General features: G+C 42.0%; 1 protein-coding gene across 2 annotated transcripts in view; it reads left to right on the plus strand.

The window, feature by feature from the left end:
* Positions 1 to 25,954, plus strand: part of EPHA6 (EPH receptor A6) — a 1,167,010-nt gene that overhangs the window by 979,503 nt on the left and 161,553 nt on the right. For both annotated transcript variants that reach the window (XM_077294107.1, XM_077294108.1), the window contains one exon: positions 15,696 to 15,757. In XM_077294107.1, the coding sequence (XP_077150222.1) occupies positions 15,696 to 15,757 (62 nt within the window). The remainder of the gene's footprint in view (positions 1 to 15,695; positions 15,758 to 25,954) is intronic.

The following is a 25,954-nucleotide window of genomic DNA, read 5'->3' on the forward strand; positions in this document are numbered from 1 at the left end:
ACAGTCTTGACAAAGGATGTGTTTTCTCCGTGTCATGCTTCTAGATATATAGTGAATTATTATATGCACCGGTAGACCCTGCACAATGCAGCCCGCTCTTTCTAAAGAAGACGTACAGTATGTGAGCGGCTCTCTGACAAGAGCTCTCGGTGGGACTGTATTTTTGTATGGAGCACATTAGTCACTATAAGTAATCAGTGGGTACAGGCCTCCAGGTTTTGTTCTGTTTTTTAATCTGTCAGGCTGAAATGCAGGATTCTGAAGGGTTACCATTTTTCAGTGGTTTATATATCATAGATCCCATATCAAAGTATTAAATAATCCTAGCATACTAATAAAAAAAATTGTCAAATGCCAATCCACTATGAAGTACATAAACTATCTAATGCAAAGAGATAGACATATCAATAACAAAGACTGCAAAAAAGAGCAAGAAACCACGCTGACTTCTGGTTTCTGCTACGTTCAGTAATATACCGCCAATGGTGGCAGGCCACTCAGCTTCTATGGGGTCCTGGAGCTGGGTAATCTAATGTGGAATAATCCTTCCTTCTGTTTGGTGTCCACCTACTGGTCCTGACATCTACCCTTTATGTACAGCAAAACTTGGAGGCATTTGTATGGATAGGTCTCACTCGGTTTCCAGCTGTTTTATACAGTGGACACCTGCCAGAATCTGCAGCAATAGGAGCTGGCTCTGATTGCAGCTTGCAGTTGTCAGGTATCCCAGGACCTGGGGTTCCTTCCTTGTCCCTAACTTTAGGGGTGCAATAGCTCTCCCTGCTCCCCGGATTACTGCAGATGGTGAAGACGCCGGGCCACGTACCTTGCCTTAGCTCCTGAATCCGCCCTCAGTCTGTACTCTTCCCCTACCCAGGGAAGAGAGGAGAAGTAGTGTACCGTAGTACACCATCCAGACTAACAAGTAATACGAACTGGGATAATGAAAAATACCAATCATACAAATACACTCTCACATAAACAACAGTGGTATGCACCGAGGAGTGGAGGATAGGGTGAAACCAAAGTAGGGGAAGAAAGGGAATTATCACACACTCAAAACCTAGCAACAGTCACAGATAAATCCACCAAACGCCTTCAACAATAACAACAAGCAACAACAACCTCCTGTCATGCAGCAAGAAAGCTACTCTGATAATGAGTGCTAGTCAGGGCCCAGATTCTAAAGGAGATACAAGTGGCTAACAGTGCACTGGACAGCTGAGAGCCTTAATGCTCCAGGAGCTCTCAACTGAGCAGATTAATTCCTGCATTGATAAAAGAAACATACACCATTTAATATGAAGGTGAAGTGCTTCTAATCAGTGCAGGAATAGGAGAAATCATACGCTGCGGTCTTCTGGCTTCACTCTGTCGTGATAAACTCGTGAAAATGCCGTAGTGAGCAGCAATGATGACCTCTAATGGGCTAGTCAGGGAGGAAGTCCTACGTAAACCCCATGGCACAGTTGTGGAAACCTGATCAGCTATATAATCAATAATAATCAAATTTTTGTAGTGCACCCCAGATTTCTATGTATTCCTCTATTGACATTTCTTTCTAAATAAGTAGAGGGTCTCAGAAAGCTGCTGTGAAGAGCCTCCCTTATTCTGGAATATTTGATATGTCTCTTAAACCAATGGAGAATTCAATTGGATCCCTGCGATCAACTTTTATAAAATCTAAAACTTTTGTCGCCATTGTGTCATAACATTTTTATTTTTGGCACTGGAGCTGTGTGAGGGCTTGTTTTTCGTGTGCTGATGTCGTCTTATTGCATTATTTGGGGGGGACTGTTGTGAATGTTTTTGGCTTTCAATGAATGTTTTAAATAATTGTATTGTTTGACAGACCAAACTTTTGTGGACATGGCAATGCCAAATATGTTTGTTTATTTAAACATTTATATAATTTTATTATTATTTTAATATTTTTAAAAACATTTTTAAAACATCTTAACGGATGTTTTTAGTCTCCCTAGGTTACTTTAACTTGCAATTGTTTTATTGCTTAAACTATGTACTGCAAAACCACAGAATTGCAGTATAGCGTATAAATCACAATCTCCTTTGAAGCTCAGCCTACAGATTCAACAGGCCCTCAGCAGCAAAAAAATGAATTAGATAATGCTATTAACCTGCAGATAAAGGAAAATCTTCAGATTAATAGCATTAAGATGGTGCCTTACCGCCTTACTGAAAGTGCAATTTCTGTAAGAAAATCAGCTTTATTTCTCCCAGGAGCTGCAGGCTTTAGGCATAGAGGCGTGCCAGCTCGTCTACAGTTACCGCTCATGGCACAGGTAAGGCTAGTTTCACACTAGCGTTTTGAGGAGCTGCAGAGGGCTGCAAACTTCCTCCGTGAAGCCCTGCCCTCGGCCGCACCTCTGCCGCTAGCTCCGCCTACTTCTGCATGCGGCCTGCGTACCTATTTTTAACATTAGGTATGCAGGTCGTGCCGCTGTATGCGGATGCTTCTGCATACGTCGTTTTGACGATGTGGCGACCAGCGTAGAACGCAGCTTGTAGCAATTTTTTTTTTCTCCGCATCGTCAAAACGACGCATGCAGAAGCATCCGCATACAGCCGCACGACCTGCGTACCTAATGTTAAAGATAGGTACGCAGGCCGCATGCAGAAGTAGGCGGAGCTAGCAGCCGAGGGCGGGGCTTCACGGAGGAAGTCCGCAGCCCTCCGCAGCTCCTCAAAACGCTAGTGTGAAACTAGCCTAACTCATCACTTTGAGTTGATTTCAGAGATTTCAGGTTCGGCCGAGCCAGCGCTCCTGTGTATGGGAGAGTTGCCCGTACATGATGCCCGTATTGCTAGGATTAGAAATAGTGCTGACTAGTGGGTTGCACTCTGTTAGATCCATGATACAAGAGTAAATTTTGTCAGATGCTTCCTATCCTGAAAAGGAATGTGCGCATGCTGGTGTATCAAAATATGCTTGTAGACAATCTTAAGAGTGGTTTTCCCTAAGACATCAATGAGGAACACAGTGTCCATCGCAATTCTAGACTTCCAACCCCGGGAACGTCTAGTCATCAGTGCAAAACCATTAGCAGCATCAATGTAAGTGGCAGAAGCAAATTCTGTTTCACGCATTTTTTAGACCATCCTGTGCACCATCAGAACAAAGTACAAGTCTGACACATAGTGAATGACTGGAGAGGATGGTGCAGGAGTCTCTCAACCTCAGTATCAATGTCATCAGGTGGGGGTTGGATCCTTTTGCATTTTGAATGGAAGAGTGGATCTGAGCACACCACTCACGCCTTGGAGGTTTTCTCATGCCTGGCAGCCAGTTCTCTTAGAATGTGCCTTAATGACAGGGGTCTCAGAGCACCATTTTACTATTTCTACTCTGGAGAAATTCATGCCATTTTAGTGGTCTGTGCCAATAATTTTTGGAAATGAGGAGACTCCAATTTGGGTTTCCAGCAGGTGGATTGCCTGTAGTGGAAGGGATCTATGAGGTTAAGAAGGCTAAGAAGGGGTCTCTGCATGACGCGCATATTCCCAGGCAGTGTGCTTAGAGCGCGAGCCCATGCGCTCCCTTTATCTTAAAGAGCAAATATGTAAACTATCCTAAAGTATCCCCAACTAATGGCCAGGAGACACTTATTATTTAAGGCACCTCCTCCTGAATGTGTATAGTTAGTCCCCTGCACACTTGCTTGTTGTCAGGTCCTTAGTACTTGCTCTTCATTCTACCTGTCCGGTCCCTGTCTTCCTGTACATGCCTTGTATCTCAATGATTCAGCCGTACCAGCTCGCACCTGCCTGTACCTATCTGTATACCAGCCATACTAGCCTGCTCCTGCTAGTGCCTATCTGTATACCAGCCGGACTAGCCTGCACCTGCCAGTGCACCAGCCAGACCAGTCTGCACCTGCCAGTGCCTATATGTATACCAGCCCGCACATGCCAGCGCTTTTCTGTATACCGGCCATACCCGCCAGCATCTGTGGTTCCTGTGTTCCTGCTGTGCCTGCCTGTATCAGCTGTCCTCTCCTACCGTACCATTCCAGCTGCCTGTCCCTTGGGGGTCAGCTGCCGTGCATCTGATGTTTGTCCTGGTGTAGCATTTTGTTGCATTCATTATTGGATTCAGAAGTTGATTTGTTTTACTTATTTATTTTTGGACATATATTTTTTTTTCTGTATTTTTCTCTAATTCTAGGCAGTGAGACATTATTATATTTTGTTAGTACTTGATTCAGAATAAAGAAATGACCTCTCAAGTCTGTAGGTACAACTGTGTGTAATAAAGCTGCAGAAACAGATTAGGTAATGCTGCCTGTGGGCGGTTTTATTTTCCATTTATTATAGTTAATGTACAATTTTCCAAATGCACTTAATCCATTGACTGCAAAAACTTGATTGCAAACAAATGACTTTTACCTCTCACTGAGTATCATGGAACTACTTACTTTCACCATTCATTGACTTGTAGGTTTTTTTCAGTAGCATGGAAATAAAATAATTGCCTTCTCTGAGACATACAATAGCAGGTAATTTTATATAATGCTGTAAAAACTTATGAAAACCAGAATATCTGTGAAAGCAACATAAAAGTATTTACGAAAAAATAGCAGTTATGGAAATACGTCTCAGTTACAATTTCCGGATTTGATTAATTCCCGTTCTTGTTTTGTGGTAGAATTAAGATTATTGAGTATTATGCTGTATTGGTTACAATTATAGCTAGGCATGGACCACAATATCTATACTGGCCTCTGGAACCTTTGGAGCTGTAGAGTTCTGGTCAGGAGACATCATCGCGATCTGTGATCAGACCATGAATATTAGACATGTGAAACCGGGACAGTAAAGTCAACAAAAATTCACCTACAAATAGTACATGTCCTTATTGTTGATGAAGGTGTCCTGTAATTACAGCTTAAATGGTCATTACAGGGTACCTCTTCCTTAGAAAATCTCGTAGGAACTACTTATATTCATATATCTGTGATGCAGGGGCTTAAATACTATCTCATAACTTTCCAAGCTTGGAATGTTTTAAAACTTTACAAATCTTTTTATTAGGAAATTATTAGGGAATTTGTCTTCATTCCCATAAAAAACTGCCAGTAAGTGACTTCCAAATCCCTGCTTTTTCTGAGTCTATTCCCCTGAGTTTAGCTGTATTGATATAATTTGGAGTACAGATGGTGGCAGTGATGGGTCAGCATCAGCACCTGTCTCCTCCTCTGAGTGTTCTGCTTATTAGTACAATCTCATGCAGCAGGTTATCCTCAGAGTTAGTTAGGCACAGGTGGTGACTCTGTCACTGCCATCATCTGTACTCCATTTGAGTATGTTCTATTATCAATGCAGCTAAAGACAATTTCCCGAAATTGGATGGGGAAAGGCAGACATTTGTAAACCATTTAAATGCAATTTTTTTTCTATAGGAATGAAGACAAATCCCCTAATGAAGTGATATGAAACGGCTCATAACTTCCCATGCTGGACAAAATTATATAAAGTCATGGCTGAAAGTGTTGGCACCCTTGAAATTGTTTCAGTAAATGAAGTATTTTTCCAAAAAAATTCTTGCACTTAGTCATGTTTTGTTATACACATTTGTTTCCTTTGTGTGTGTCACGATAATGTAAAAAAGGTCATATTGTGAGTTTAGTTTCAGAAGATTACATGGCTTTCCAGACACACGCTGCAGATTCGACCCCCCTTTCCCCCCTCTGTATTCGCTCATACAAAGCCCTATGGCAGACACTCTGTGCAACTTGATACCAATGTGTGAGCAGTTTATGGCTTTTAGCTGCAGCAGACAAATCTCCCTAAAACTACTCATTCCCTCCTCCCAACCAATACCAGCCCGAACTGGTATAGCCACTTCCAAACTGCATGCATTTCTTTTTTCTATTAATGGGATATATAGGGGCACCTATCTGAGCTAGGGTTATATGAAATATATATTCTGGATGTCCATCGGTAGATCTATCACTCACTGAAAGCGCTAGCAGCTAAACGCAATGAGTGGCAATGAGTGCAAAGTGCGGAATTCTTCGTAAGCAGTTCAGGTAATTACTCCATGTGTACACTTAAAAGAATCTCCATGATATGGGGCACATTCTGATCATCGTGTCTTTCTTATACGAGGTTCATACAGCGAGATATGTGTAAAAATAGTTTTTATATTCTAAGTAAAGGGGAGGTTTCAGCCTCTAAGTGATGTCACCACAGGGGGAATGCCTGGGTTTTGGGCTAGGAATAACTTAGTGAGATAGCATTCTTGCAGTGTCTTTTGTCCGGGGTCCAGCTGCTATGCATCTGGATATATGCTCACCCTTCCCCCCAGTACACAGCCAGTCAAGATGATACGATGACATAACGACCTGTAAGTGTTCTTTTCAATTTTAATCCCATTATATTTGTAATTTGTATTGTACATATAACATATGATATTGTCTCCTTTATCATTTATTTCTATACTTTGTAAACACTGCCTACCTTGTTTTGGAGTAAAATATAAAATTACTAGCTTGTCTCTCCATGCTCTAAACGAACTGTCGTGTCCTCTGAAGTGAATTAAGCTACTGATTTGGGTTGGCTCCGGACCCATTAATTCTTGGAAAATCGGAGCCGGTGGCAGCATACTTTGTCCTGTGCAATTGGGAGGCTTTGTAGCAACGGCAGCATTGATAATTATTGTTCCTGCCTGAGTGGGAGTAGTTATATTGCCCTCGCTGCAGTGTGCCCAATAGCCAGTACATAGCAGGCAGCCTTTCTGGCGACTAATTACCCTAGGTGCAGTACCCTGACTGACCTGAGGGTAAGGGGGGCACCAGAGAGCTGCAAGTTCCAAACCGGAACTGGAAAGTGGGATATAGATAAATCCCCTTCAGAAATAAGCAGGGGTAGCCAAACAGCCCGGGTTCATGACAAATTGGTGTGAGTAGTGGGGATGATAAAGGTATCCTCCACGTGAACCGTGACATATTCGTGGGATGCCGGTGGGATCCCTGACAGTGTTTATTGGAACAACACAAAAAAAAAAGCAGAAAAAATAGGCAACTTTGACATAATTTCATTGAAAATTCCATAAATGGACAAGATAAAATTGTTGGCAACATCCCAAAACTTTGTTTTAAGCATGTGATGCTCGTTCAAACTCACCCTTGGCAAGTAACAGATGTGGTTAATATGTAAATCACACCTGAAACAGATGGAAAGGGCAGAAGTTAACTCAATCTTTGCATGGTGTGTCTGTGTGTGCCACACTAAGCAAGGAGAACAGGGAGAAGAGAAGAGAACTGTCTGAGGACTTGAGAACCAAAATTGTTGAAAAATATTAATAATCTCAAGGTTACAAGTCCATCTGCAAAGATCTTGATAACAGGGCAGCTCTTCCTCTTCCAGGTTGCTTTGTCGACAAGGCATCACTGCCGACATCATGCTGATTTACAGTCAGCTCCCAGCAGTTAGGCAGCAGGAAGCCGGCTATCAATCAGCACGATGTTGGAAGATTTGTCAACAGAGCAGAGCAGAAGAGAAGATGCTGCTCTGACGACATGACATCAGCGGAAGCAGTGCAATTGTGGGCTAGAGGGGTCCATATTTGCTCTGGGCCAGCAGAGCAGGCAGGTATTTAGCAACTACTTGTTAGTCCTTAGTCCCTTATGCAAAAATAATAAGTCCTGAATATGCTTGTAAAAGCAGTTCAGGATTAAAATCAAAAAGTTTTATTTTTTTCTTCAAAAACAGCACTACACTTGTCCATGGGTTGCATATGGCATTGGGACTCAGCACTATTGAAGTGAATGATGCTGATCTGTTATACCATGTACAACCCAGCCCCTGAACAGACAAGGGCACAAAAAGACTGACTCATTTTTTTTTAATCTCTGACAAAACCCTTTTAATCCCTTAGCGACAATGGCCCAAGACGATTATTCACTTTTTGCTATAGGGAGGTTAATGACCATAACTTTTTTCTACTACTTATGTTTTTGCATTGCATACTCTTGTCACTTTTTCATCCCTTTAATCCAATTTTTTCTTCTTTTTAGTTTTATTATAGAAAGTGTTGTACTGAAAAAGAAATAAATATTTTTTATTCATCTCTTTCTTTTTCACATTCACATTTCACATCAGACTAAAATAAGTTTATCAAAGGATTTCCCATTTTAATTTGGGCATTTTATAGTTTTTAGCTTTGGACGTACTATAGTATGGCATGCAAGTTAGAAACTGAAAATACTGCATGCAAATAATAAATAATCCAAACAGCTCCTCCAAACATACTCCTATGTCTCCAAAAAATTCCTTAAGCCTGAATCAGACGTCCATGCCTCACATGTATGTTCTATCTATGGTTTTCACTAATAGAACAATTACTCCTTATCATGGTATTATTCATTGTTGTTTTTATGTCCATGTTTATTTGCACACTGAGCGTCCGCCAAAAAAAAATGGATTTAAATCAATGTTCCATGAAAAAAAAACAGAAACTAATGTCACCCCCGTGTTATCTGAGATGATGTCCATCTTTTTAGAGTTTAATAGGGAGCAGAATCTGTTCACCAATCTGTTTAATTAATTTGATATTTGGATAAGACTTTTATGAATGTAAAAATACCACCTAAGTGTGTGTATTTTTTTATTACTTTATTTTTAAGGGGTCAAAACGAGGGTGATTTGAACTTTTATAATTTTTATGTTTTTAAAAACTTTTTTTTTTTACTTTTCACTGTACTTACTAGTTCCCTTAGGGAACTTCAGCCTGTGATTATCCGATGGCTTGTTCAGTATACAGCAATATCACAGTCCTGCTGTATATAGCAAAAATCACAGTCTCCTATGGACACCAGCCAGACGCTGGCAAATGTAGAGAGATGGACAAGAGAGACTGAGCAACTGTAAGCAAAAACCGCCATCTGCTGGACCGAACTGAAAGTGAAAGTAAAAAAGAAAGAATTGCGTTCGCAGGAACAAAATTGTGCTGGGAGATTTGCAGGGGGAGTAAATTCGCCTGATGAACCTGATCAGGTGACACGCAGGAAGGACTTCCTGAATATAAAAGGCCTGGCCAGGCTGAGATGGGCAGTTGGTGCCAGAACCTGCACCAGGGCTGGTTGTATGCCTGTGAGGTGGGCTTGCAGCCACCATCACTTCAGAAGAGTCCAAGGGTGGACAGATGTCGGAGAAGGCCTGAGCTGTGAGGAAGGTCCATGCCCGCTCCAGTAAAGGTTGTGACTAGAGCCAAGCCAGGCCCGAGTTACTGGGACATGAGCGAGATTCTGACATCTCCAGTCAAGGCTTGGGATCCAGACAATGCTGGTCAAGTACTGAAGACCAGAGCAATGCCAGTCAAGACCTGGAACCCAGATGACGCCAGTAAAGAGTCGAGGACCAGCTCCCACTTCACCAGGTCAAGAAGACGCCCGTTGGCGGTCAAGCACCAAAGATACACGAAGAATACGGGACCAGAGACTCTCACCTCAGCTGGTGATCGGAGGATGCGAGTGAGAAGGGCCATTACTTTCAGCACCGACTCACGGTACCGGGTTTGGGCAGGGGGAGGCTGAAGGTGAGACTGGGCCTGGCTGATGCTAAAGCAGTTCCGAAAGTGTTATCATACTTTGTCAGGGCCCGGAAAGCTGCAAGGGTGTTCCTGCTAAATACAGCCTTTGCCCCCTTCTTGTTTAGACCAAGATTGTACTGCAGACCACAAGCTGATCTCAAGAACATATATCTTGTAATGTACTAACCAATATATCTCTATGCATATACATGCCTGTTGCCTGTAAATGATACTTTGAATATTGTTCTTTATGATTTATCTATGATAATAATCTTTCCCGCATTTAATCCTGTTAAGTGAATAAAGTAGAAGTAGATTGTTGATCCCGCCTGTTGTCTCCGCTGTTGCATTCAGATCACCTGCATTACACATTCACAGGAGTACAGTCATGACAGGCACAGAGGTCTTCAGCAGACCCCAAATTGTTATGGCAACTCATCAGCTCTCTTCAATCAGCGTCACAGGGTCGGCAATGGGAACATGGAATGCCGCTCCCCTCTGCCAGCACGCTGTAAATGCTTCTGTAAAATATGGACACTGGAATTTAAAAGGTTAACAGTCAAGGGTGGAGCTCCTCTCCATGTTTGGCTGTTAGAGGCAGATGATGGCTAAATATCACAGTCATCATCTGCCGGGAAATGTCCCATGAACATGTCAGAAGCCAGTTCTGGCCACACGGTGCCCAGCGTATAGGAAGCTTTGGTGACGCTCGCATTTATTCCTGGTACCGGAAGTCCTGGACATTTAAGTGTTAAATCTTTCCTCTTAGTTAAATCCTTCATTTACATTTTCACATCTTCAATAGTATTTTAATCGCTTTCTAAAGTGATTCAAGTCATGTGTATTACATTTGGAAATGTGCTTAAAGACATTGGATTAAGTTGTGCTTTTCTCAGCCCTTCACATTAATTCTCACATGCAGATTGCGTTTCAAGAATTCAATTTTCAACATGATTATTTTTTGAGTAAATGGAAATCCTGGAATATGGGCTTTACATAGGATGAGTGAACAGCCGCCGTGCCGTCTTATAGAAGGGAACTAAACAAACCATAGAGAGCCATTATTTATCAGATCTGACTGGCAAAGTTTCTGGGGGGTTACTTAAGTCAGACATTGATTGGAGCGGCTACTTGAAAATAGTGATTAAAGGAAATTTCTTTTAACTCCAGAGCATCTAAATGGCTGTAAATTACTGAAAGGTGGCAATCAGCACGAGCCGGCTCGACCCTGTGTAGATATCGCTCCATTAATTGCTTGTTTTGTTGGGAGACTCGCTCCAGGGTTTTAACACTGATTTATAAAACTTCAGATAAAATGTTTCCAGGCATTTCATTCTGTTAAATTGGTAACCCCGAGGCCAGGCCTAAAGATGTTGACAAACCTCTGTGGTTCTAAGCAACATATATTACATTCACAGCAAGGGTCTCTGAACTCTGAGATTGTAAGCGCTTTCCATGCGGGCTCACCGCACAGCAGTTATAGCAGAGATGCACTGCTCGAAAAATCACAAGGTCACAGCTGACAGGCGAGAACTTTATTTTTTCCCTTTTTCCTACTTAATATTCTGTGTTTTGTTTGAACTTCTTAAAAAGCATCAGTCTGTGTGAGCGCATAGATGGGGTACAGCACGAGATTAGCAATAAATGGTAAAAAAATAAAACTAACGCTATCAGTAAACCGGTGGGCCACCTGATATTCTTTTTTATTGGTCTGTAGATTCTCTGCTGCAGTTAATTTATTTTTATTGTTTATGCTTATTTATTCTCTTATATAGCACCATTAATATCATGAGCACTTTACAAGCATAATCACTGTCCTCACTATCTAAATTCCCTATCGGTATCTTCGACGAGTGGCGGAAACCCACGCAGACACGGGGAGAACATACAAACTCCTTGCAGATGTTGTCCTTGGTGGGATTTGAACCCAGGACCCCAACACTGCTGCAGTTAATTGATTGATTGATTAAAATAAGTTATCATCTATCCTAAGACTAAGGTCACACAAATTTTATTCCCGAAAAGGGAACTTGTATCCTCCTTTCCAGAAAGCCCGACTGCTGTTTTATTATTTTTCATAGGGAAAGAATGTAGCACAGGTCGAGCATGTGTAAGGTGCGCAGTGCGGTAGTCATGGGTGAGGGGCTATTGTTCTCCCACACCCTGGCACCCCACAAATAAACGCTGTCCCAGTTCCCAAGTGCTGTATGTGCAGTGCAGTTCACTCACGTTTTGGCCGCAGGCCTCCGCTGTCTCCACGATCCCAGATCCAGGACCAGCCGCATATTCAATGGGGGACACCCAGTTTGTTTCAATAAGTTCATCTTTACTGAACAGTTCAAGCACAGCCATCTTTATCTCAGTATCGGGCACAGCACCCTCTGTCACTAGTTTCCTCCACACAGAACATGGATTATCCCTATGCTTCAGCCTCTTGTCAGCCTCAGGGTTTCCCAATCCGGCTCCGCAGTGTGAGGTCCACCATGTTTCCCTCATACAGTTCCACGTCCATCTTCCACTGTACAGTAGGGTGCTCAGTACTCTCCATAGCCCCCGACTCGAGCCTTAGGTTCAGGACATTCCAGGAATGTCCGTAGGGAGGTTTGTGCAACCTCATACTGCCAGAACATGATTTTCCCACGCTGGGCTTCAGCCCACTGCACCTTGAACTTGACCTAGGAACTGTCACCAACAAACTCCTTCACTGACTAAGCCAGGAAGTTTTGTCTTTTACTGGCCCTAAACCCGTCCCACTTTGGGGTGGACCAATCACCAACTGTCTCCTTTCTCTGTCTGCCCCAACACTTGGTTGCTGGGCAAACTTCACCTTTCACCTATGTAACTTCAGTCACTACCTTCTAACCGTATGCACTGAACTACCTATATCTAATGTGCCTCCAACTAAATCATCCCACTTTTAACTTAATCTCTAAGTCATATGTTATGTTTTATATACACTATATATACCATAAACTTAACCCTAGACTTTCGCTATATACAATGCATGAATAACATTATACATTAATCACAATACATTACATAAACCGTGTACATTAGTGCCTATGAAACTCTATGCACATTCACATCTTTATACTGGATTCTGATGAGTTGCAATGTGTAACACTCCTGCTTATTTCTGAAGAAATCCATCATATAGAGACAAGGCAGCTTGTGCCAATTAAAAAACAAATATATAATCAAGAAAGCGTTAATAACCTATAGAACAATAAATCAATCAATGGAGATACATAAGCAGAATATATTGCCTGCACTTTAAATACACCAGGGCCTATAAGTAAAAAAGACCAAGTGGTATATGATAGCATCCAATGACATAAATTCATATACTTTCAAAAATTGAGGTACACACTTACAATGCAGTAAGAAATTACAAGGACTGAAGTCTCAAAAAATAATTAAAGAAATATATATTTTTAAAAAAGACCCAAAAAGTTCATAAGCATAAATATTTAAGTATAAGAATTTTTTAACATGAACTAGCAATGGAGACAAAAAGACAACAATGTTTTTAAAGGTCAAGTACCCACAATTGGAGGCCTTGGTGGACTATTTATAGCAACCTCAGTAGTGATAGAAGTAAAGCGTATTCATATAGGGCACAATAATCCAATATGGCCAAGTGGTCAGGTAGGCAATAAACGCTCCCATATACAACAGTGGGTGCTATAGGGCTAGATAAGTGCAAAGTGCAACAAATAAAGTGTCTTTAGTGCATAGAAGTAGGTTTTGGTGTAGCACAGCGTAGAGCCCCGACGCGCGTTTCACGTGATGCTTAGTCCTGGGGGATAGTTGTGTTATTTCAGAAGAGCTGCTCAAACAGCACCTCTTACATAAAGGGGTTTTCCGGGGCTTTACCTGACACCATCACCAATCTGCCGTTCCCAGTGCCATTGGCAACTGGAACTGTTCAGTTGCAAAGTTGCACAGCAACATTGACTGTATAGAGGCCACAGCCGAGTACTGCACATCTGTCCCATAATTAAATCAGTAGGGGGCAGATGTGCTTTACCCAGCAGCAGCCACTATTCCGTCAACAGAGCTGCGCTGTATAGCTCTCTAACTGAGCAGTTTCACTGCCGATGATACAGGGTTGCGCTGATTGGATATGCCATAAATGTTATAGTCCTTTAAGGAGGAACTGTCATTTTCCATAAATTTATAATTGTTTTACCTGGTGTAAACGCTGCTGCTTCTTTAAATCTGATGCTGTTTTTGTTTGCTTGTTTTCTTTTATTTCTGGTCCTCTCTGTTTTTGAAATATGGCTTCTTCCTCCCTGTAAACTTCTCTAGCCTTGTTAGCCAAGTGGGAGTGATCCTCATGAAGATGCATATAGAGAAGTGGACGTGGTCATCAACTCTTCTCTATAAGACTTCTTGGAGATCACATCTCTTAGGCTAACAAGACTAGATTTATGGGATGGAGAAAATCCATGTAACTGGTGCACCAAAAAGTTAAAAATGGATCATTCAACAGAATTTAAAAAATAAAAATTTATTAAAATCGTATTGTACAGAAACACCTGAGGAAGGCAAGGTACAGCCAAAATGTGTTGTACAGAAACACCTGAGGAACTCAGGGTACATCCAAAACACATTGTACAGAAACACCTGAGGAAGGAAAGGTACAGCCAAAATGCATTGTACAGAAACACCTGAGGAAGGCAGGGTACATCCTAAACATGTTGCATACACCTGAGGAAGGCAGGATACATCCTAAACATGTTGTACAGAAACACCTGAGGAAGGCAGGATACATCCTAAACATGTTGCATACACCTGAGGAAGGCAGGATACATCCTAAACATGTTGCACACAAACACCTGAGGAACGCAGGGTACAGCCAAAATGCATTGTGTTATTAATAAATTTTATTTTTATGAAATCTAGTGAATGATCCATTCTTTGCTTTTGGGAGCGCCAGTTGCTTAGACTTTCTCTGTTTGGTTACATTCTGTTGGAACTCTCCTTGGAAGACTTTTGCACAGCAGCCTGATTGGCTGCACCCATCCACAATTGTTCATTCGGTTTATACAGTTGTGCCCTACCTGCACAACCTCAGCAGGTGAGAAGTTTTTTCTTTTAGTGGTCACATTATTCACTAACTAGTCTCAGAAAAGCGCCATTCTCTGTCCCATTTTTCCATCTAGTATATAAAGACTAGATTTATATACATGGAAGAAGGAGTCATCTCTGAAAAATGGAGAGGTGCAGGAACAAAAAAACAAACCAAAACCATGTGACATTTAGACTTGGTCCCTGTGAGATCTCCAGGATTTCACAATTGAGTGTCTCTAAATCTGTAGGGATATGCCTTATAGCCTCAAGAGGTAATGTTGACACCCAATTGATAATTTATTCCAGGAGGAATAACAGAGGAACTGTTCAACGTAGAGTTCTATTAAAAGGTCTTCCAGAATTGTTATTAATAGGCAATACAGACATTTACTAAAGCAGACATGTCTAGAGAGCTGATAGGTTCACTTAAAGGGGTCGCCTGAACTCCTTCAATCATACAGAATTCTACTTACAACCGTCTATTATACTTGATAATTCTTGAATTTATTTTCCGTACTGTTTGACGAATTCTAAAACATGTGACATCAGTTGAATAAAAATAGAGAAAGTGATGAAAACACAACAGCTTTTTTTTTGTATAAGCGGACAATCAATCATCGAGATTGCATTTTAATAGAACAGTTTATACTTGTTTTGAAATGATGTTTAAAAACATGAGCATATGTATCGCTGGACCTACTTTTGCCTTAATGACTTTTCTGATGCATTCTATTTTGTGATTGAAAATGCTTAACAAAGATGCATATTGTCGCGCTGATGAATACCACCGACATAAGTCATTATGTAGAGTCCTGCGCCCGCCACTGCCGAGTGCCAGGTAATAAAAGAAGCAGCGGTCTACCCAATGAGTAACGTGCCGCACCGGCATTCTCCAGCATCTACACAAATAATTTACTTTAACTTATGCTTTGGGTACCCGGTGGTATAAGACATATGAACTTCATTAAAGTAATACAGATAATCTTTCCATAACAGCTGGAAATGTATAACCAACCCCATAATACACCTTTAATCTCCCTAATGAATTTCTTTGCTGTGTTCGCAGGCAGACCCGTAATGATTGTGGTTGAATACATGGAGAATGGATCCCTGGACTCATTCCTGCGGGTGAGGTGTCATTTTCTGGTGACATTTGAATAAGAAACAATTCCGGACTAGGATTTTAAATCATTTATTCTAAATTAATTTTTGCCTAATGTTATTCATAGAATTTTTTTTGCCTGAAGAATAGCTGCTTTTCCCTCCAGGCTGCAGTACCTTTAGTATCGTGATCTATTAAAGTATGTCTGCCAAATAAAGAAGACTTGAACTTAAGAATATAATTGATTTCTCCTCCAAATACACTAAGCTTTTACAAAAAATCTATATATTTTAAATTAAGGTAGTGGAAATGAGATGGGATTGTTTTGCGTTGGATCTATTTTGTATATTATTTTGTTTTAGTTTATTCTGTAATTTATAGGAATTTCTAGTTATCTATATTTATAATTGGCTAAGGGGTACTTCCGTCTGTTTGTAACTTCCGTCTGTCTGTCTGTTTGTCTGTAACGGAAATCCCGGGTCGCAGCGACAGGCTTAGTCCGGCCACGAATTGGCCCCTCCCTACTCTCCTCCAGTCAGTGCCCCCTCCCTACTCCCCTCCAGTCAGTGCCAGTGTGACGCCCCGTCCCCGATCAACTTTTTACTATTGATGCTGCCTATGCAGCATCAATAGTAAAAAAATATAATGTTAAAAATAATTTTAAAAAAAATTAAAAAACTGTGCTATTCTCACCTTCCGACGTCCACCGATGCGGCCGCCAGCTTCCGTTCCCAGAGATGCATTGCGAAATTACCCAGATGACTTAGCGGTCTCGCGAGACCGCTAAGTCATCTGGGTAATTTCGCAATGCATCTCTGGGAACAGAAGCTGGCGTCCGCATTGCGCGTCGGGACAGCTTCGGTGGACGATGGAGGGTGAGTATATAACTTTTTTATTTCAATTTTTTTTTAACAGGGATATGGTGCCCACATTGCTATATACTACGTTGGCTGTGTTATATACTGCGTGGGCTGTGTTATATACTACGTGGGCTGTATTATATACTATGTGCGCTGTGCTATATATTATGTGGGCTGTGTTATATACTGCCTGGCTGCTATATACTATGTGGGCAGTGTTATATACTGCGTGGCCTGTGTTATATACTACTTGGCCTGAGTTATATACTGCGTGGGCTGTGCTATATATTACGTGGTTCAGTAAAAGAGAAAAGGAGCACGGCACCGCTGAGTTTAAGAGTCAGTACCCCCACAGCTAAATACCGCTGCCGATGCTGCATTTGCCAAAAAACAGACACTTGGGTGCAATAATCCAGAGCAAATATCCAAATCCAAAGCAGAGGAAAAAAAAATGGAAATGAGCTCACCGGCCTGTTGAAACAAACTCCTTTATTGGGACATATGCAGGAACACAAGGACAATGGCCGTTTCGCGCTGCTGCGCTTCTATGTTCCCTGCATATGTCCCAATAAAGGAGTTTGTTTCAACAGGCCGGTGAGTGCATTTCCATTTTTTTCCTCTGCTATATATTACGTGGGATGTGCTATATACTACATGGCTGTGGTATATACTATGTGGCTGTCTGTGGTATATACTACGTGGCTGTGCTATACACTACGTGGCTGTGCTAAGCACGATGTATATAAATACATACATATTCTAGAATACCCGATGCGTGTTATATACTACATTGGCTGTGCTATATATTGCGTAGGCTGTGCTATATACTATGTGGCTGCTATATACTATGTGGCTGCTATATACTACGTGGCTGTGCTATATACTACGTGGCTGTCTGTGTTACGTGGGCTGTGCTATATACCATGTGGCTGCTATATACTATGTGGCTGCGATATACTATGTGGTTACTATATACTATGTGGCTGCTATATACTACGTGGCTGCTATATACTACGTGGCTGTGGTATATACTACATGGCTGTGGTATATACTATGTGGCTGTCTGTGTTATATACTACGTGGCTGTGCTATATACTATGTGGCTGTGCGAAGGGCGACGTACATACATACATACATATTCTAGAATACCCGATGCTTTTTATATACTACGTGGGCTGTGTTATGTATTACGTAGGCTGTGCTATATACTACGTGGCTGCTATATACTATGTGGCTGCTATATACTACGTGGCTGTGCTATATACTACATGGCTGTCTGTGTTACGTGGGCTGTGCTATATAGTATGTGGCAGCTATATACTATGTGGCTGCTATATACTATGTGGCTGTGCTCTATATTATGTGGCTGTGCTATATACTATGTGGCTGTGCTATATACTATGTGGCTGTGCTATATACTGCATGGCTGTCTGTGTTATATACTACGTGGCTGTGCTATATACTACGTGGCTGTGCTAAGCGCGACGTACATACATACATACATACATATTCTAGAATACCCGATGCATTAGAATTGGGCCACCATCTAATCTACTATATAATTGTCTAAGGGTCACTTCCGTCTGTCCTTCTGTCACCATTATTCGTTCGCTGGTTGGTCTCGGCAGCTGCCTGTCATGGCTGCCGCGACCAATCAGCAACGCGCACAGTCCAGAAAAAAATGGCCGCTCCTTACTCCCCGCACTCACTGCCCGGCGCCCGCATACACCGCTCACACAGGGTTAATGCCGGTGGTAACGGACCCCGTTATGCCGCGGGTAACGCACTCCGTTACCGCTGCTATTAACCCTGTGTGTCCCCAACTTTGTACTATTGACGCTGCCTATGCGGCATCAATAGTACAAAATGTAATGTTAAAAATAATAAATAAAAAAAAAAACCTGCTATACTTACCCTCCGCCGCCTTTCTCGCTCCTCGCCACGCTCCCCGGACCGCTCCATTACAAGCGTCAGCTTGCGGTGAGGTCCCGTCCCAGGGCTGGTGTGCGGCAAGGACCTGCCATGACGTCACGGTCATGTGACCGCGACGTCTTCATAGGTCCTGCTCCCACCAGCCCTGGCACTTGCAATGGAACTCGGCTTCAGGAAAATGGCCGCCTCGATCTGCGCACGCGCGGCATCCCGCGGCCATTTTCCTGAAGCCGAGCACTACCATCTGCACAGGATCCCAGGAAGAGGAGAGGCGGGATGCGGAGGAGCAGCGACAAGAATGGTGAGTATGATACACTACAAGGGGCCCTCGGATCGTTAGGTGAGTATGTTTATTTTTTATTTTTTGGACCTGTCACTGGGCAATATCCTACGTGGCTCTGCTGTATTCTACAAGGCTGGACAATATACTACAAGGCTGGGCAATATACTACAAAGCTGTGCAATATACTATGTGGCTCTGTGCAATATCCTACGTCGCTGTGCTGTATCCTATGTAGCTGGCCAATACACTACGTGGCAGGGCAATACACTACGTGGCTGGGCAATATACTACGTGGCTGGGCAATATACTACGTCACTGGGCAATATACTACATGGCTGGGCAATATACTACGTCACTGGGCAATATACTACGTGGCTGGCAATATACTACGTGGCTGGGCAATATACTACGTGGCTGGGCAATATACTACGTGACTGGGCAACATACTATGTGACTGGGCAATATACTACGTGGACATGCATATTCTAGAATACCCGATGCGTTAGAATCGGGCCACCATCTAGTTTCTATATAAATGTCTATGAGCTCAATGCTGTACGAATGTGATAATATTATGTATTGTTCTTCCTTGTTAATCAGCTATGGATGTGATTCTAAAGCAAATTTTATCCAATCAAGTCAGATGTGCAATTAATTTATCATCACAGGTCCTGAAACTTTAATAGATAAGGACAACTTTCAAATCATTTTTTTTTATTTAATTAAAGAGGTTGTCCACTACTTTAACAGTGATGGACTATCCTTAGGATAGGTCATCAATGTTTGGTTTGTGGAGGGGCGACACCTGTTACCCCCACCAATCAGCTGTTCGCGATATCGTCGGCGGTCGGGACTGACCAATTACAGAGCTGCACAGCACAGCTCCGCCAATTCTATAGTGGCCACGAGCCGGAACTGCACATCTGCCCCCCTATTGATTTGAATATAGGGCAGATGCACCGTTCCCGATCGTGGAAGCTATTCCGTCGACAGAGGTATTGTGCAGCTACATATCTGGGCAGTTTTGGCCCCACCAGCACTGAGAACAGTTGATTGGCCGGGGTTGTGGGTGTCAGACATTGATTACCTATCCTAAGGATTGGATATCATTGTTAAAATGCAACCTCTTTAACTGCATGAATTTTTAACTACAACATTTTTTTTGCAATTAGGCTTTTTTAAAAACTTTGCTCTGTTTGGCTTTCACAAGCTATGTTTCCCTGCACTTTTCGGGCTACTCAGTGAGTTAAAGTGGTGGTCTAAAACAATAATTGAATTTAATCGTAAATGTCTACATATTTAATGTAATAATTTGATCACTTTTCTGATATATTTTAGCTAAAAATTCTTTACTGTTCCATCTTTAGTTGCTTTCTCCACCCTGAAATGAAGCATTATCATTGACGTCTGTTTCAGGGGCAGGGCTGGTCTCTGCTCTCAGTGTTCTCTCATTTTCAATGTGCAGTGACAGTGCGCTCTCTTTCCAGCTCATCACTTCTCATTACAGCCGGCAAGGAAGTGCACTGTCACTGGAATATATCACAGAGAGCAAGAAGCGCATACTGAGCATACATTAGAATTGACAACCACCGCATGCTAAATAGAGCAAAGACTATCCCAGACCCTGAAATGGACATCATTGATGATGCCAGCCTCTGCCCTCTGATGGCATCTCATTTGAGTATCCCACCATGCTCTGGGGATTTTACATCATCAATATGGAAGTTATGGAAACAAAAGGAAAGAGATAGAGTAGAGGGAACAATAGCGAGTTTTTAATAAAATTATTTTAGAAAAGGGATAAGATTATTTATTACATTAAACTATTAGGATTACATTCAGCATTGGTTTGGGACCACCCCTTTACTGGGAATCGATTAGTCAGCTCTTTCTGCAACTTTTTTATCTGTTTTTTTTTTTACCTCACCTCGGCTGATTTATTAGCACAAAGATCAGCTTTTGATGTGTTTTGAGGTAATAAATCGGCACGGAAAAGTTAAAAAAAAAGCCAAATAAATTAGTTGCAAACTCTTTCAAATAGAGCTTACTGATGGATTCTTAGATAATTCATTCTGCAGCCATACCAAGTGCAACACAGAAGTTAAATGCGGCAAATTTAGCAAATTTTTAATGAAATTCAACTGTAAAAATTATTTTGAGCCCATGATCCTGAATGTTTCCATATACTTTAAATACAATTTCTCTTCAGTATCCGCTGCAGGAGAAATATAATATTACACAATGGTCAATTACCGTATGTCAATGGCCATCTATAAACAGTAATATATATTTAAGTTTGATTCGCCAAAGAGCATGGTAATAAAACTTAGAGGGGTTTTCAGCTTTCAGCGCTGATGTCATGTCGACAGCATTGCAGCCTTTGAGCTCAGTGGCTCGTGCTGTCACCTTGGACAAATCCGCTGAGCTCACAGATTGGCTGCAGTGCTGTCGATGTGCCAACAACGCTGCAGACAATAACAGTCACCAGAAGTGGAGACTCAGGCTGGACCCGGGGATGAGGAGTAAAGGACGTTTTGTTTTTTTGTTAATCAGATGGCAACCATGGTAAAGGGATATTCTGAAACTGGCAAACCACTTTAGTGGTTCTCTAGGCTGGGTCGTGCAGGTGATTATCTGCCAAGGACCCCTCCCTTTGACTGTAATTCACCATACCCATTTTGATTCAGGAAAAAATCTAAAAGAGTGAACAAGGTATATATCTGAATTTTCATTCTAAAATATATGAGATATATTTAGTAAAATTGGAAAATCTCCTGTAGAGTTATTGTACTGAAAGTGATGTAGAATCCAGCTCCTTGCAGGACATTTACAGATGCTGTAATAGTCAATGTGACCGTGGCCTAAGTAAAGCAAGTGACTACTGTATATTCCATCAAAAATACCCCAAACGATCTTTAATTAACAAAAAAGTGTTGAAATGTTCATCTGATTAGACATTAAAAATGTATGCTCAAACTTAAAGGGGTCGTTCTGCACCTAAAAATTAATTTCTAAATATATTTCCCTAAACTGTAACCACTTTTGTAATTTGCTTTGTTACACAACACCCTAAATTTTCCCTATGTAGATAATCAGTAAAATTGTAGTTTTTGCTGTAATTCCTGTGACGTTTTGTTTGAGAAGAGTCTCTTGATGTCACAGGTGGCTGAAGATACACTCACTCTCTGCGGCATCTATCACCCCTCCGGGAAAAAGTCGTAATCAGGGGGCAGCACTGCAGTTACTCACCAGTTTCTTTCATCGCCAGCCTCTATCAAGACATCCTGGATCCTGGGTGATGGATGCTGTGAGAGATGTGAGTGCAGCATCAGCTCTCTGCTTCTATCCCCGTCGTCGCCGTAGCTTCCAACTAAAAGACGACATCATCATGGGGCACAAATAAAAGCAGTGAGTGACACAGCACTGCCCCATAGCTTCTAGCACTGCCCTCAGGGTGGTGCCAGAAGCAGTGAGTTATGCCAGCGCCACCTCCTGATGACAATTCTTTAAGTGCAGTGCTAAAAGCTGTTGAGCGGAGCTGGTGTTACTCACTGCTTCTATCTCAATCCCCTGACAACATCTTCTTTAAGTTAAGAGCTACACTGATGGATAGGAGCAGAGAGCTGGCTCTGCACTCACATGTCCCACAGCGTCAATCATCCAGGATCCAAGGGTTCCAAGACATCTTCAGAGGGTACGATGCAAGAAACTAGTGAGTAACTGCAGTGCTGCCCGCTGGTGATATCCTGTTTCATGAGCGGGTGATGGATTCTTAGTGAAGTGCAGCCCCAGCTTCCTGTGATGTCATGTTTGGGATCCCTCTCAAACTAAACATCACAAGAAGGGAAGTAAAAAACACTTTTAGGGATTAGCAGGATTGGGAAAAATATAGAGTGTTGTGTTATAAAGCAAATTACAAAAGTGGCTAGGGTGTATGGATAGATATTTAGAAAATACATTTTAGGTGCCAGACCAACCTTGCCTATCAGGCTTTCTACAAACTGCCCCCAGTATCATACAGAACCCTGGTTCAATAAAGTTTGTAACAAACTATTTGGAACTTCAATTTAATTACAAGTAGAAGAAGGTGATAATGAATGATTCTCATCATTAAATGGAAGTTTCGATAGATTTCTTCGTGGTTCTGCCTGGATCACTCCTCTGAGTTTACTTTAGATGTGCAAGTAATTATATGTTGAAATATTATTACTTTCCTGTAAATGTTACCTGCTATTATGTCCGCAGGTGCTGTTCCTCTGCAAAGGTTCTGCTACAGAGCCATTAATCTTGTGTTATTTTTTGCCGTCTGCTCCACAGAAGAATGATTTGTCAGTCATTGCCGTTGAACTGTTTTGTTACACCCACAGCACATTCGTAAAGTTTAACAATGCAGCCATCAATTTTTATTACTTCGCTGATGACATCTGAGACATCTGTAAACCTGCATGAAAAGTAACAAAAAATGTAAACAGCAAGAAAAGCAACAAGTGGAAATTGGTATTTGTTGTCAACTTCTCTTTACAAAATAAATCAATGCCACACTGCAAACTTTTCATGAAGCACCACGAAGCACCACAGCCACAGGGGGGCTGCTCATGTTGTAGTGGTCCAGCCATACTACAAACTACATTGGATTGTTCGTCCCTCCAAATGAATGTTTGTGGCATGGCATCTCATAACATAAGTGTTATTCCAATCTTATAATGTTATGTCATAGAATATTTATATCATGGCAATGGAGGTCTGACCTCTGGGGCCCTGAACAATCTAGAGATGGACGGACCTCAACTATAATTTAGTGCTGCATAAACCTTCACTGTTATTCACTAGGATTATTAACAATGGGGCATTTATAGGAAATACGGGCAGCACGGAGGCTCAGGGGTTAGCTATGTTACTTTGCAGCACTGGGGTCCTGAGTTCAAATCCCACCCAGAACAACATCTGCAAGGAGTTTGTATGTTCTCACAGTGATTGTGTGAATTTCCTCCAGGTTCTCCGGTTTCCTTCCACACTCCAAAGACACACACACAGTGATGACTGATGAGGTCTGTAATAATGGCGCTAAATAAAAAATAAATATAAGAAAAGAACTTGGAGACTCTCAGAACCAATACAACCATCCACCTATCAAGCAGCACCTCTAATATTGTTGCCTTTGGGTGCGGCTTTTGCCTCTGCACCATCCGTAACTGCACCACTATGCAGCTGTATTCCAAAATCAGAATTGTTGCTCAGAAGATGAAAGGGAAACTCAAGTGAAAACCATGTTTCCTGTGTTAATGGTCACCTGCAGTCATGCTATCTGATGTCACTGTTCTCACACGTAAATATGGATGCCCCATTAGAATAGCAGGAATGGAAATGGTGACAACCGGAAAACTGGCTAGCCATGTGGAGTTTGCTGTTTTTGTAGACTTTTCTCCAGATTGCTTCTTATCTGCAGATAATGTAACGCTATTGCCAACCAATCATCTCTGCCCCTTTCTGCAATCTGTTCTCTGCATGTGACTTGCAGCTGCTTAGGGTACAGTGTGTAGCCTCTCCTGTGCCTTAAGGCTCTCATACACATTAGACTGATGCTGGCTGAACCCCAGGTTGGCCAACAGTCTAATGTGTATGTGGGTGTAGGCTGGATGTGCGACAGGGAAGCTGTTGATTGCGCATGTCTGATTTTGGACTGACGATCATATTGTTCTGGAGGATATATGCCATCGGCAAACCTGTCATCCAGCACCTTTCTCGTAGAGAAATGGGAAAGTTAACCGTAAGATCGTCCAAAGCATTGTTTGGCCGACAATCATCTAATGTGTGAGGAGACCTTTAGACCTGCATCTCAGGGGCAAACATATGGCCCGTGCAACCTGTGCAGCTGCACAAGAGCCCAAAGAGGAGGGGGGCCCTTTTTGTTTTTTAACAACAGTTTTAGAAGTAAGAGAAAATTGTACCTGGGACCCACCAGTGCATTAGGTACCTTGTGGTACCAGGAAGTTAAAATGTTTGCACCCGGGCAATAACTTCCTAACTGTGAGGGGTCTCACAGACTCAGAGTGATCCTGAAAACGGGGCTCCAAAGAATCCCACCTAAATGAAGTAGAGATCAGGTATGTGCCCCTCTGTTCTATTCATTTTGAATGGGACTGCTGGATCTCACCGAGCGCAGAGTTTGGCTGTCTCCATGAGGGTGGGATTACATTCGCACATCTTGCAGAGGGACCCTATTCTCCAAATGTCAGCTCTTGCTGCATCTGCACAGTAGCTATCCAGCACCCTGCTCACAACTTAAAATGATTTATTGTAAGGTTAACAAATATGCCATTAAAGCTCACAGCATATATGTTAAGAATATCCATTTGTAAGGGTCACATTTATTGGTCTTCAGGCAGTAAAGCTCATCAAATCTTTTGAAATTCCAATTTACCAAGTGTGGCGAACTTTTAGCTAAATTAGTTAGATAAATGGTGCTGCCTTGCCATCCCCTCTCTTTTATGCCCCCCTGACTGGCTACACTAGATCATGTAAAGCTGCAGGGCATTATGGGGAAGCTCATCTGGCCACATCCATTATTATACTACTCTGTAAATTTTCAAAAGTGTTTACAATGGTGCCGGACATTTTTTTTAGACAATCCCCACAAATTTAGTCGTCATCTGTTTGAATTTTCAAAGACCAGAAATCGAATTTGATTCTCCACAGATCAATCTGTTCATCTCTAATAGGCAGCATCAAGCTGAAATCCTTCAGAAGGTCATGTTCCCTCCATGGCCATCCCAGCTCTCTACATGATCTGTTACCTGCCCCTGAGTCATGTTGTAAGGCGGCCAGGGTGGTAGTTGTGGCAACTAGCTGTAGTGTTCCCACACCTTGGCGCCCCAGAAAGGAGGCACAACATCTCTTCTGCTGTACACAGTGACATTCCTGGGACTTTCCCTATCTTCCCGGCAAAAAAAAATGTGTTTTTAAAATAAAACTCTAAACATTTTAACACCTTCAGCACAGAGTAAAATGTAAATCTTTTGTACATTTATGGGATGTTAAGCTCCTTTTCCTAATGCCGAATAGCTTCTGCTATCCCCATCAATGACTTACAGCCCATTATATGACATACTATGCACAGATCTCCCATCACGCTGACGTCTCTTATAAGC

This window comes from Ranitomeya variabilis, chromosome 3 (genome assembly GCF_051348905.1).
Source record: "Ranitomeya variabilis isolate aRanVar5 chromosome 3, aRanVar5.hap1, whole genome shotgun sequence".
Lineage (NCBI taxonomy): Eukaryota > Metazoa > Chordata > Amphibia > Anura > Dendrobatidae > Ranitomeya > Ranitomeya variabilis.